A 14,295-nucleotide genomic window follows, 5' to 3' on the forward strand; every position below is an offset into this window, starting at 1 on the left:
TGTGTGTGTGTGTGTGTGTGTGTTGCAGAAATATGGACACTAATTAATACAAAAAGAAACAATTAGAAAGGATAAAAATTAGAATATATAGAGGAATATCAAAATTGTAATCCTGCAGATTTAAGATACAAGGAACTTGATTGTGACTGAAAAAGTAAAAGCATTTAAGATAAGATAGATAGGAAATGTCTAGAGAAAGGTGAAAAAGACAATAAGAAATGGAAATATAAATTGAAGAATAAAAGCAGTGATATTCTGGTGTGTTCCACAAGCCAATCTGTATATTTTCCAGGCTGAAAAACAGGGAATAACTTACAGGGAGAAACTATACTCCCGCTACCTGAGATTGGCAAATTCCGATGTCCAATGGAATTTGAACCCAGATCTCTCAGTGCAATGAGATCTCTCAGAGTGACAAGTGGCGCAATCACTGTACTATGACATTATTATGGCATTTTCTTGCTTATTTTCATGGTATTTTGCTAGATTTTGAAATATTTTTCAGAAATATTCCTTGAATATGAAGCCATTCTAGCACAAATCCTGAAAAACTTAATACATCTGAAACTATGTATTGATTTGAAATTTAATTTAAAAATTCAGAAAATTCATAGGGCAAGTGGCAAGACAAAATACTTCCTACACAGCCATGCCATAATGACAACTTGAGTTCTCTGTCATGGAATAGCAATGTGAGAAAAGCATAAAAATATCTTCAGTGTAATAGCTCAAAATTATGTCACACACTTTCACCATTTTGTGGTGTCATAAAGTTGATTTCAGTTCACAAATATAGAGTTCTGTCAATCATTGAGCAATGAGTGACCCGTACAGTACTTTCAAGCTTGACTAAAAATTAAATCATCTTTGCATAATAATAAAGAATATTTTTTAGAAACCACAGGTCTGTATGATTTTAGTCCAAGAGAATTTTTTAAAAACAGTATTCACATTTCTGATGGGTCACTTTTATGAGCTGACATTTCCTTTTTGGATGACTAGGGAATTTCTGGTTCTGTGATTTCCTTTTTCTTTTATTTTTATAATTGAATAAATTTTTAAAACTAATACTGGTATTTATACATTGCCTGGCCACTTTATTAGAACCATGAAAATCTGGGCTATAGGCAACAATCTATATAAAAATTACAAATATGTAAATCGAAGAGGATACAATGTGCAGGTAAGCTCTCAATAGACACTTTGCCTAACAAGTGCCCAGTCAGTTTACCAGCAATGGGGAACAGACAGAATCTCACAGATTTCCAAAAAGGTAAAATTGTTGGGGCACATTTAGCAGGTGCTACAGGAGGAGGATGGCTGCACTTTGTCTAATATTCAAAGGCTAGAGTCATTTGATTCTATTAATTTGAAAAATACCCAGATATGGGCATAACTGCAAGTGTAATGTAAGGTGATGGAGAAAGGTGCATGACAGCTGGAGTATATTAAGTGTAACCATGACTGAATGATAGAATAGTTAACCTCTGTGCAAATTTCACAAGGCATCAGCACCTCCACCATGTAAAGAATACACTATAGGAGTAGGAGGCCTTTATAGAAGTCAGTGTTCTCAGTCACAACCAGAATATATGACTACAATGGTGCCAGTTATCTAACAGATGGGTGCAAGAAGATTGAAGGCAAGTAATATGCTCTGATGAGTCCCAATTTACTGTTTTCAGCACACCAGTAGAAGAGTTTGAGTGTGAAGGAAACTACAAATGAGGCAATGGTTCACTATCTTGTTATGTACTGGCAGTACAGACACACTATTACCCCCACACTATTTTTCCACACTATTACCCCCCTGCCTTCAGCAGGGGGGTAATAGTGTGGGCATATTCTTCTCCTGATCCCATCAACAGGCACCATCAATGCTAGAGCATATATGAACATCACTGCAGATCAGGTACACCCAGCAATGTTGCATATTTTTCCTTATAGACAGAGTACTTTCAAGATAACAGTAGTCATCTGCCCTGCCACATGTGTGAAAGAGTAGTTTGAGGACTTCACAATCTGCCTTGGCCAGTCCAATTCCTGAATCCCTTGAATCAACACAATTTTCTACTATGTCACTCCATGAAATTAGGACAGTTTGTTGTTGTTTGAATGGTCCAACATTCCGTGCGTCACTTTTTAACATCCTGATGACTCTATGCCACATTGGTTAGACAATTATTCAGACTACAGGCTAATGGTGGTGCAACATGCTATCAGCTCATGGTTCCAATAAAGTGGCTAGACAGTGTAATACTTGGCCTCTACCCACAATTAATACTTTATAAATAACTCCATTTGAAGACTATCAAGATATTTTAGCAGGAAGTGTAAATCAGCAATGTTCTGAAAAGAAAATATCTTTGCATGTAGGTTTCATGAAATATTTTGCATACAATGTACATTAGTTTAATAAGAAAATGAAAATGTCATTAAACAACTAACATAGTATTTCTTCTTTGACAGAAGCACCGGAAGGATGTTAGTAACTTCGACAAGCAGTTTACAAGTGAAAATACAGAACTTACTCCGACTGATAAGTTATTCATGATGAATCTTGATCAGACTGAGTTTTTTGGATTCTCATTTCTCAATCCAGAATTTGTGCAACATGTGTAAGTGAGATGCTCCATTGTGTTCATCAGTTAAATGCAACTAAAAGAAAAGTGTGCACAGTTTTTGATGAATTATTTTGCATGCTGTAACTTTATACAGCAGAGTTTACTGTGCCATATCAGCTCCTCTGATAATAATAAATGTGATCATTTATCTTAAAACATTTGGTTGTTCTCATTCAATTGCAACAAGAAAGAGAAAGCAAGAAAAAATAATGCATTCTCAGTTTTACTGGAGAATGAGAAGGCTTCCTACTTTTGCATAATGTGGATGGTGATGAAGAACTTTTCATCAGTTTTCAGGAAATTATGTATATTTGCCTTTCTACTTAATATTAATTTCTTACTTGCAATGAAATGTGACTGATATCTTGTTAAATGATGCATCATTATATTTCTCCCTCAATTTGCAACATTTAACAAATTTTAACAATTTTTTTCACTTATTCAGTACAATGCAGTATTATTTAATATCTGAAAAAAACAGAATTTGATTGGCTTATATAAAGTACCAAAATTTCAGATTCTCTTATAATTGTATATGTTTCTCTGGATGATTGCTAATAGAATAATTGAACTTCACTGATATAAAATCTTTTTCTTCACTATTACAGTTATTTTTATCTATGCTAATATTGCATATTTTATTTTTTTGTTTTATATGTTGGCTAGTTAAGATTAGGTTGTTATGTGTCAGTTGCTATCAGAGTCTTTTGCATACTGAATAAGCAGTTATTCTTATATTGATATGTGAACTTTTTATGCAGTGATACTAGTAATTGTAATCAAAGAGACTTAACTAGTATCTTTGATATGTTAAGGACAATCGTAGGAGTCATCGTTTTTATAACTCTCAAGAATACAAAGAAATTTCAAAAGTCCCATTCCCTCCTATGTAATAAATATGTCAGGCATAATCTATTTTATAATTAGAATATGTTTGTTTGTATTGTTATCCTACTACTAACTGGTCTTAAGTGTTTGTTAGTATTAACTTCGAGTTTAACATTGATAATAAACTTCGGACAGCGAAAACCTACCAGATACAATTAAGAAATCATAGTTTTTATGAAGGCCTTTATTATAACTCTTGACCTTTCTGCCTGCAAGAGTTAAAAATACATTTAAATATTTATTCTGACAGCATGATGCTGTTAAATTTGTAATCATGAGTACCTTTTATTTGTTCTGTTATCATTTATATAGCCTATAAAACTTTTTTTACTTACCTATGAAGCAAATATTAAAACTGGCAGCTTACACCTGTTTTTAATCAGGTGAAGTAGGATGTAACTTCAACCAGGATTCGAAATCTGGGTAATTTTTCTTTAAACAAGCGTGCGAATACTGTTACTGCTTATCTTTTGTCTGTACCTGGATGTCATGCCTTCTCTCTCTCTCTCTCTCTCTCTCTCTCTCTCTCTCTCTCTCTCTCTCTTTCTCTCTTTCTGAAAACCTGCCAGTTTTATCATTTACTTCATGGGTAATTTCCATATATTGTTAGCTTAATTTTTATTTGGTGGGGAGGAGACATGACATTCGGCTGGGGACAATTTCTCAATACAGTAACATAGTCGCACGATGATCAGCAGTGAAATTCCAGCCTCGATTCCTGGTTGAAGTATATACTCTTTGCTATCTTTCTTCTCAATGTGAATATGTTAACTGTGTGTGTGTATATGTATTTGTCAGTGACTTGATGTCAATCAATTCACAGTTTAAAAATGTCAGCAACTCATCAATAGAAACTTTCTTCCACTCTGTAAAGTCAAAATAGTGGAAAGGATACTATAGCTTTAATTCATATATATATGTGTATATACTTAAATGTATGTTTACTGTAACAAATTAATGTTGTCTTGTATTTTATACTTATTATATGAAGTGGTTGATTTTAGGCTCATTGATTACTCCAAGTTAAAGAATTTAAGAGTTACTTGCTCTAAGTTAAAGAAATTTAACAGCTAACAGTTACTGAATTTGTACAGATATGGGCTGGACATTTGGTAAAGAAAACCACCAACATATACCTGGGACTTCCTGAAAGATGCCCTGCACCTCTTAGCAATATGACCTCCTCTTAGGAACTTCATATAACTCTCCCACTCCATTCTGTGCTACTAAGAACACCCACCTTCCATCATTTTGAAATCCAAATGTCTAAATGTATTAAATGAGTAACAAGAATCGTATTATACCAATATTTGAAAATTAAAGAATTCAGAAAAAATTAAATTGTTATAGAACAAGTAATAACATTATGCTGATCAATAATAATCCCTTTACCCACCATAGAACTCTTTAATGTCTTCCTCTCTCTTCATTTATGTGTGTGTCTGTATAATACTTAATCATCCTAATAGATATTTATTTTTTTATGTAAACACAAGCAGAATACCTTTGTTAATTAACTATTTGCTTTTCATCAACCAGTGAAAACAGAATTGCAGTGATCGGACCATAAAGCCAACATACTCCAAGTTTTGAAAATTAAAAGTTTTACTATTGGCTTCTCCTAAAGTGAGAAAGCTTTTGGTACTACTTGAGCTCACTGCACGATCTCAGCATACTTCTGCAGTTATTGGACCCTTGTCAGGGATTGCAGCAGGAGATCATCTTCACTTCTGAAATGCTTCAGTATTTTAAGTAAGTTTCTTCATGAGCACTTATTTTTCAACATTAAATAAAAATTTGTGGCACCGTGTGTGCATGAAAGGCATTAGAACTTATAGTACTTACTAGTGTGTGTGTGTGTGTGGGTTGAAGGTTGAGAAGACAGAAGAAGATATTTGTAGACTGTAATTTTCAGGAAATACATGTGAAGGAAGGTTGTTCCAAAAAATGTAAGTTGAAGGGATAAATGAGGAAGAAGAAAAGTTTGTTCTGTGAGTTTGAAGTTGGACAGTAAACGGATGTCAAATGGTTGCAGCATGTATTCAGACTGGTTTGAGAGAGAGAGAGAGAGAGAGAGAGAAGGAAGAAATTGCAGAAGTAAATTCAAAAGAACAGTGCCCATAGAAGTATCTACAGAAAAGGCAGGAAGCAGAAACAAAAAATATCTATGAGACAAGAGAATGAAGAGGTGAATCAGTACTTAACCTGGATGCCCTCTTTTGAATGAATCTAGAAGCTCAAGAGAAGTTTGGGGGGGTATCACCCCAGATGTGGGAACAATATTTCATGGCAGAGTGGATTTGAGATTTGTCAAGAGTGAGTATTTGTTCAGAAGAAAAGTAATACTTGAGAGCAAAAGAGAATACCTAGTGTATTTTATTAGATGCAGAGGAAGTAATTTTTGTGATGTGTTTATGCCAAGAGAGAATAGAAGTCAGGTTATCTTATCTTTATGAATGTTAATGAGATAGGTTATTATGGATTTTAAATTCATCATGACTCATCAGTAACATTTGTATTTAAAAAAAAAAAAAAAAAAGCTAAAATGCCAATAGTGTGAAATTGTATTTTTCATTGGAATCCATACTGATGATCAGTGAGAAAAACTGAATGAAAAATACTGAAAAATTGCTGTGCTATAAGTATTTTAATTGTTATAAACTGAAGCAATCCCAAGGTATGCACTTACACATGAAATCATCACACCCTCTGGTAGATTAAATGACACTGACAAAGGGATATAAGGCATGATGTCAACATCTTCGATGATGTGAATATTGAAGGAATGGCTCCTGACCAGCACAAAGCAGCAGCAGTTCTTGAAGCCTAAGGACAACTCTAGTTTCTGGATGGTCCATTAAGTTTCAGCTGTGCTTGCTTAATATTGCAGAATGCTAGCTTTTACACATGTAAAATAATCCCAAAATAACTTATATACTTGGAAGGGTTGAATTAAAAAAAAAAAAAAAAAAACAGTACAAGAAAGGAATTTGAAGGAATAACATTCTCCATTTAGTGTAGACAGGCAATAAGATGGGCCCATCGCTTCCTGTCAATGATTTATCAAACAGTTGTATGTAAAGATGGATGGTTATAATTCCTCTATGTAAGGTAATTGTGAGACTGCATGTGGAAATACTGTTCTGGATGAAGAAACCACACCTTACCAAAAAAAAAAAAAAAGCATCTTTAAAAGGTCCAAAAATGGGAAATGTGCTCAATGAGATTATCAAAAAGACACCTGTACAAGAAGACGTCAAATATGTGGACTGCAAAACTTGGTAACTAGATACTCCAGAGGGGCTCTGATTGAGGTTTATAATGCTCTGAGAGAGGTTGGTAAAACAAATGAAGGTGAAATTTTCACAGAAATAAATGATGCTAGAACCAGGAGGCATAGTCAAAGTAAAAAGGAAGAATAATAGACTGGATGGAGTATAGGAAAGTTTTATTTAACCAGCAAGTTGTTAATCATTTATTGGAATAAGTTGTTTACATGATAGTTTGGGATAGTCTGAAATCAATCAATCAATCTCTCTCTCTCTCAATCTCTCTCTCTCTCTCTCTCTCTCTCTCTCTCTCTCATTAAAGTGAAATTATCTATACTGTTGCATTTATCAATGGCAAATTTTAGATGGAAGATGGCTTCCACATCCCCCATTCAGTTTAAAAAATATGATTTAGAATAAATATGAACATCACTTTAGAGGTGCAGGTTACTCCATTCAGACACCTGTAAACAACTTAGATATCCATTGAAATAAATACTCTCTGAAAGTTCATTGTTATATTACTCACAATTGAGGAATACCCCAAATCCTTTCCATTCAGCATGTTTTTTTAAGCATTGCGCTACTTAGATTGTATAAAGCTGATTCAGGCCATGATCTATGAGTGTCATGTTTGTAAATTACATACATTTTTAACATTGGTTTGTCTTTTGAAGTTGGTGGAGAGGGGGACAGAAATGAAGTAATGTCCACCTGGGACACATAACTCCACATGAGGCTAAAACTTTAGAAAACATTATTCCCATTATCAATGGGATTTGAATTTAGACCTTTCCATTCGACAAGTAATTTTTAATAACTGAGCCCAACAGAATCCGAGAGCTTACAGTAACTAGGAAGAAAATAGAAGAAATTGCAGTCTACAGAAATTAACTGTCATTAAAATTTTACTTGCATGAAATATTTACTTACTGATAAATATAAGTCAAATTGGTGTATGCAATATAAAAAAGGTATTCTGTGTACATTATTTTCCTCAATTTCTAGGTATGAGTCCACCCCCCCCCCAACTCACCCAATGAATGACCATAGGCCCCTCATAAAAAAGTTGAGAATTCCTTCTAAGGAAGGAACATTGAAAAAATTATTGATGCAACACCTTACAGTAAAAGTGTATAAAATTATAAGCAAGGCAGTAAAATCATTCAACAATACAATAGATTCACATCATGATTGCAAATTTACTGTATAGTTTGTTGGATAATGTGGCCCATCATAAAATTTTGCATGAAGATGATCTGAGATTTTGTTATGTTTATCAGTAAGACTCCATGTAGATGAAAAAACTAAAAATGTGAACAGTACAACCACGGCTATACTCAATACAAAATTACAATGTAAATTAAACCTTGAAAGGAAGGGTGGAAATTGGAGCAAAGAGTAGCATTGAATACATGCAACTTTTGTTTGCTTGCTAAACCAAGATGCTTCAAAAATATTTTTGATTTTTTTGTGCTGATGAAGAATTTTTGTTGGATGCTTAATGCAAAAGAAGTGATGATATCTATGTAAAAACAAAAACTGAATGTAATTTCTATTTTTTTTTTTTTTTTTTTTTTTCATGTCAGAGAATTTTTATATTTCTCAGATTTTACCTTACATAATATTGATGCAGGAAAATTGTGCCTATCGTGCTTTGTGTCTTATTCATTTCTTGTCATGTTAAGTTGTTAATAAATGTGATGTTACAATGAAAATAACAGATAGAAAAAAAACAATGATTATTGGAAAATCGAGTTGCAAAATCAAGTACCGGTGGATAGGAATGTCCTCCTTGACAGTGTAGTGGTTTTTCAGAGAGGTGTTGGTTTAAATTCCATCAGAGGAGAGAAATTCTTAAAGGCCTCTCTGATCGGAGCTGTAGTTGGCCAGTCCCAGGCAGAGAGAATACAGCTTCCCTAATCTGTTCAAGTAGTTTTTGTGACCAGGATGTTAGACTATCCTTATGGAACTTGCCAGCATATTTTATTAGATTTGAACATGTGACAGATCATTGCAAAGTTTGTGCCTCATCTTCTCAGCCATAACAGAAAAAAATTTGCCTGTCTCTGCGCCAGGACTGCTGAATCACAACAGAAAGGACAAAAGCTTCCTTTCCAAGGCCATAACAAAAGACAAAAGTTTGGTTTATTATTATTATTATTATTATTATTATTATTATTATTAGCCATATGGTGCAAGGAAGCCTGAGGCTTATGCTGCACCAGTCAAAAAAAAATTCCCAAATTACTCTGAGAGAGAGAGAAGTCAAAAGGAATTACCAAGAAAGAGAAGAATGATAATATCCAACTCAGGACCCTGGGTGTGCCAAGCCCATACTCACCAGATGTGAGTTATGATCCAGAAAAAAAAAGTAAGTCATTCCATGGAACAAGGCAAGTTAGGTCCGAAGTGAAAAGTATGTTGGTTGCATTTTTTAAGTGAGGGAATTGTTCATCAAGAATTCATTCCTGCAGGACAAACTGTCAGTTAACAGTACCACTTGAGAATACTTAGGTGTTTGAGAGATGCTGGGGAAAACATGAGAAAAAGTGGCATTTAGGGCTGGCTGCTGCCCCACGACAATGCATGCGCTAGATCACATAGCTTGACCAAGAATGGCTAAGTAATAACTCACCTACCATGCTACCCTGCCTTGGTCCTATGACTTCGTGTTCCCCAAGAATAAAATTATACCTAAAAGTACAAAAATTTGAAAACACTTGTAGGACCCAGTCAGAATTGCAAGCAATACAAAATACACAGTCCCAAAACAAGAGTTACAGTGACACGTTCACCAGTGACAGAAATGCTAGATTCAGTGCATTAATTCTGAAGGGGACCACTCGTAATGCATAGATAAATATATTTGCATATATATATATATATATATATATATATATATAACAAATTTTTAAATATTGTCATTAAACAGAGATAGACTTTCCATACAGAAATCTGGATAATCTTATTACTAGCAATCCATGTTAACGCATGTTATTTCTGACCACTTTTTTTACAACAATGCCTTTTGCAAGGTAACCTCTTTCCATAGCTGTTTCCAAATGTCATAACTTCAACATTTTATACATTCAAAAAATTCCAAGTAGTAATTTTAGTGTTTTCTGCAAACGATCTGAAAAGATTACTTTAGAAGTGATTCATTACTTCAGAAGTAACAGCGTATTAACTCTGAAGTAATCCCTTCAGAGTTAATACACTGTTACTGAAGTGTATTAACACTTCACTTTCAATGATTTCTAATTTGATGTTAATTATCTAATTCACTCCCATGTTTAGTATTTAATTGAAATAGTGTTATATTGCCTTACATTTCATAAAGAAATATGTTTAAAACATTCAGACACTGATGAAAATCAACTCTTTTTTTGAAAGGGTTGCAGCTTAAGATGTTTATAAAGGACATCCGTAATTTTTTATTTTATGTCAACTGTTTTAATCATTTTTTTTACATTATAACTACTATGCTTATCTTCTACTTACGTCAGCAGAAGATTAGAGACTGCTGGAGCACTGATAATAATAATAATTAGCAATAGCATTGTCAGGATATTTATTGGGGGTGGGTGGATTTAGTGATTTGAGATGGTATACTCCCCAAATAATTAGATAAAAAGAGATTAACTTCTTTATGTGAGCAGCATGCAAAGCAACATTTATTGAACAATGGAATTTAGCTAGCTAATATCATTATATAGTGCAACAAAATCAGATCACTGGGTGGTTATTTGTGAGAGCAAGCCTTCAACCTTTTAAGGCTAAGGGTAGAAATTTTAAAATAAGAAGGCCAAGGGCTGCATCACTTTTAACTTCTAATTTCTCTCTCTCATTCACAGATAATAAGTGATTAGTGGAAAATTTTTCTGCAAGCAGATGTATAAAGCATATTTTACAGGCAATATGTTATTTCGCAAATATATAAGATATTTGCATTTTCAAAAATAACACGAGAAACGTAGAGGAATTAGGAATATAGAAATGGAGGGGAACTTTGAAGCAATTTTTAACCATTTACAAAGACTTTCTCATCTATGACACAAACATCAATGACTTGCCTTATTTTTTCTTATTATATACATGTTTGAGCCTTAAAAACTAATGATCTATGTTTAATACCTATTTGCTGAAAAAAATTCTATTTCGCAATAGAAAATTTACTAAATGGGGTATAATTTGGCATCATTTGTCATAACAAAAAAAAAAAAAAAAAAAAAAAGTAGGAAAGTCAACAATTTCAATTTTTTTATATGATTATATTTTTAAGTAAAATAAAATGGGTAAAAAGATATAAAATTTTGGGGGCTAGTGCTCAGTCCCTGAAGATGTTTTGCTTGCAGTCAGGATCATCCTGACAGCAGTTGGGGATCTAGTCAGAATATCTGGGTGTATTATATTCTGGCTTGGAAATTCATTTCTCAGTTGATAAAACAGCAAAAAGATCAGAAAAAAAAACATTTAATATAGGCACAAAACTTACAATTACACCACAACAAACAATTGGAAACAACACAATCTGATGTAGGAGCAGTCCCACAATTTCTGAAGTGGAGGGGGGCTAAAGAGGTGAGTGACTTATGACATTTTGGTTATTTTCTCTTTTTATTAGGTATGTTTTCTTCAATTTATTTCTTCAGATTTCAGGGAATCACTGAACTTTAATCATCATGTAGCAGTAAAAAAAAATCCACATTTTTTTTTTTATCATGGGAGGATCGTATACCCTTTAGCCCCTATCTGGAAAGAACAAGAATGTTAAAAAAACTGGTCATCTCATAGATACATAAGATATATTATTAAAAATAGGCAATGACTTTTGTAGCATAACTCTCCCCCCCTCCAACTAAAAATCAGGTGATGTTCTTGACATAAACTGTGAAAATTGGAAATTTTAGATCAAATATGGCTGACAGTATGTTCATTATCGAGACAATTCTTATTTTAGATTCTGAATGCTTCATTTTGGAGGAAAATGAACTGTAATGATGTAATGAGGGAATCTTATCTTGTTTGAGGTTATAATAGACACCTAAATGCAGTATACAGCTGGTTAATATAGGTTAATATTTTTCTATGACACTGCCAAACCATTTGGAACTACATATCCTCTAAATGTCATGATGTTTATCATTATGTATGACTTAAGGCTAGTGGGCAGAATAGCTTTGCAAGTTGCATATGTAGAGTGGGCGATGTCCAACTAGCAGCCTGACGAAACACGTGGCCCTTCAGCTGAATTTATGCAGCCCTTAAGAATATTCTTTCATTCTCCAAAATGCTTTCCTTCTCTTTAAAAAAAGCAGTGGTTCTTGTCAAAAACACTTCACGAAAAGTGCTTACTAAATATTGTGTGTCATTTTTCAGCTGATTTTGCACAGTTCATGATGCAGTGCACAAAATCTAGTAAATAACATTTGTCAGAAGTAAATTCATTATTTTTTTCTAATTTTGATATGTCACATTACAATATATTACATTTTAAAAAATGGTTTAACCTTTGGGTATAATTCTTATTTGTGTACTTGTTCCTCATAGACTTAATCATTGCAGAGTAGATATACGTGTCAGTATACTGTAAAAAATATATGTTTATAATATGGCCCATGAGTAGATACCAAAAGGTACCATGTGGCTCACAGTGGTTTGGACAGCCCTGGTGTAGACCACTATGTGTGACTTTGTAGCCCACATAGTGGAATCACAGCCTGCTGGTCCTTGTGCTGATGCAAACCTTAAATTTCAGAAAATAAGTGATAGGTTACCCATCATTGCAAGAAGGGAAACTTTCACTATTCCTCCCCTGTCTTAACATGTCTCAGCATTCATTGGTGCTTTGCACTTTTTCATCTCTGAAATTGGGCTATGAACTAACAATACATAACCTGAACTCAGAAGTGTACCTGAACATTTTTGTACCTATGTCCATGTTTCAAAGTCACACTCTTTTCACAACGTCACACAAATTTTTTGTAGCACACTGGTGGCCACAATTCTTAGAGCAATCCTTTAAACAACAATGTAATTGTTGGTTCCATATAGGGATACAAGAGCTACAGCTCCTTTCCCATGATAAAAATGAGGATTGAAATTTGCCTTTAGCCAGTGGGTAGTTGATTGCTGGAACAGGCTTCCATCTTTTGTTGTGGAAGCTAATAGCTGAAATAAATTTAAGGCTGAGCTGGACAGGCATTTGGAACGAATGGGAGGGATTTTTTTTTTTTTTTTTTCTTTTGGCTGATGCTGCATAAGCTTGCTAATGATGTGGATATTTTTAATGCTACACAATGATTAAAGATCATGATTCTGATTCCCTGAAATACTGCTTTACCCCTTCTGGCTCCCAACTTTAGAAACTATTAGGACTGCCGCTGATCATAATCAACTGCAATCTTTGCTGTGGAGAAACTTGATATTTATGGGCAAATACACTACCCTCTCAAAAGTTTGAGAGGATTGTGTCCATATAATATGAGTCAAGCATATTCAGATAAGTGGCCAGAAAATATCAGAACTATTAGTAACAGCCCAATGTAATTATGGTAAAAAGTTTATGGGGTTACAGAGAAATGTGATTATTGATTACCAAACCAGTTGGACAGTTCATGATGTAGTGGACTATCTTAGTCTTCTGAAATTAACAGTAACAATGCTGTGGAAAAATGAAATACTGACTGTGATACAACAGTTAAACTATGATCTGGTTGGACAAGTAAATTGGCAGATAGGTATTACTGAATATTGAAGGAGTGACATTTTCAAAAATTTCCCTACAAAATCTGGTGTCAGAACTTCAGCTGTCAACCAGACTGTCCATATAGTCATGATAGTACTTATTCACAGCTGTCTTCAGAGCTCTCCTTGGAGGGCTCTGAAGACAGCTGTGAATAAGTACAGAGCATGGCAGGAAAATGAATGATTTAAAAAAAATACAGGGTGCCCCAAAAAGGTGTAACCAATTTTAAATGTTTGTAACAAATGTAATTTTAATGATAGAAACATAAAACCTGCACTAAATGTGAGAAAAGCAGTTGAAGTTTTTACTACATTCAACATGTGCACCACTTGTCACACGAACAAAAAGGTGTAACCAATTTTAAATGAGCAATACAAACATATTGGAGAAAATGGAACAAGATGAATGTGTAATGACACAGATTTGCTTCATGGACGAGTGTACATTTCAGGAAAGGTGAATAAGCAAAATGTCAGAATTTGGGGGACTGAAAACCCACACTGCACGCAGGAATATCAGCGAGATAGCCCAAAGGTGAGCTGGACCGTCAATTGGATGAACTGCCAAATGGGGTTATTTTCCAACAGGATGGAGCACCGCCACATTGGGCTTTGAGTGTGAGGAGGTCTCGTGATGACAAGTTTCTGGCCGTTGGATTGGGCGTGATGGTCCCATTGCATAGCCACCACGTTCACCAGATTTATCCCCTTGTGATTTATTCTTATGGAGATTCATCAAAGACACAGTCTACAAGATCCCTTTT

The 14,295-nt window shown here is 34.2% G+C and overlaps 1 protein-coding gene across 2 annotated transcripts in view; it reads left to right on the forward strand.

Annotated features, from left to right (window-relative positions):
- Positions 1 to 2,622, forward strand: part of LOC150076375 (protein kinase C, brain isozyme-like) — an 847,829-nt gene extending 845,207 nt beyond the window's left edge. For both annotated transcript variants that reach the window (XM_090387781.1, XM_090387780.1), the window contains one exon: positions 2,470 to 2,622. In XM_090387781.1, the coding sequence (XP_090243907.1) occupies positions 2,470 to 2,622 (153 nt within the window). The remainder of the gene's footprint in view (positions 1 to 2,469) is intronic.
- Positions 2,623 to 14,295: the final 11,673 nt, after the last annotated feature.

Source organism: Mastigoproctus giganteus, chromosome 13 (genome assembly GCF_048544385.1).
Source record: "Mastigoproctus giganteus isolate SK-2022 chromosome 13, ASM4854438v1, whole genome shotgun sequence".
In the NCBI taxonomy this organism is placed as follows: Eukaryota; Metazoa; Arthropoda; class Arachnida; order Uropygi; family Thelyphonidae; genus Mastigoproctus; species Mastigoproctus giganteus.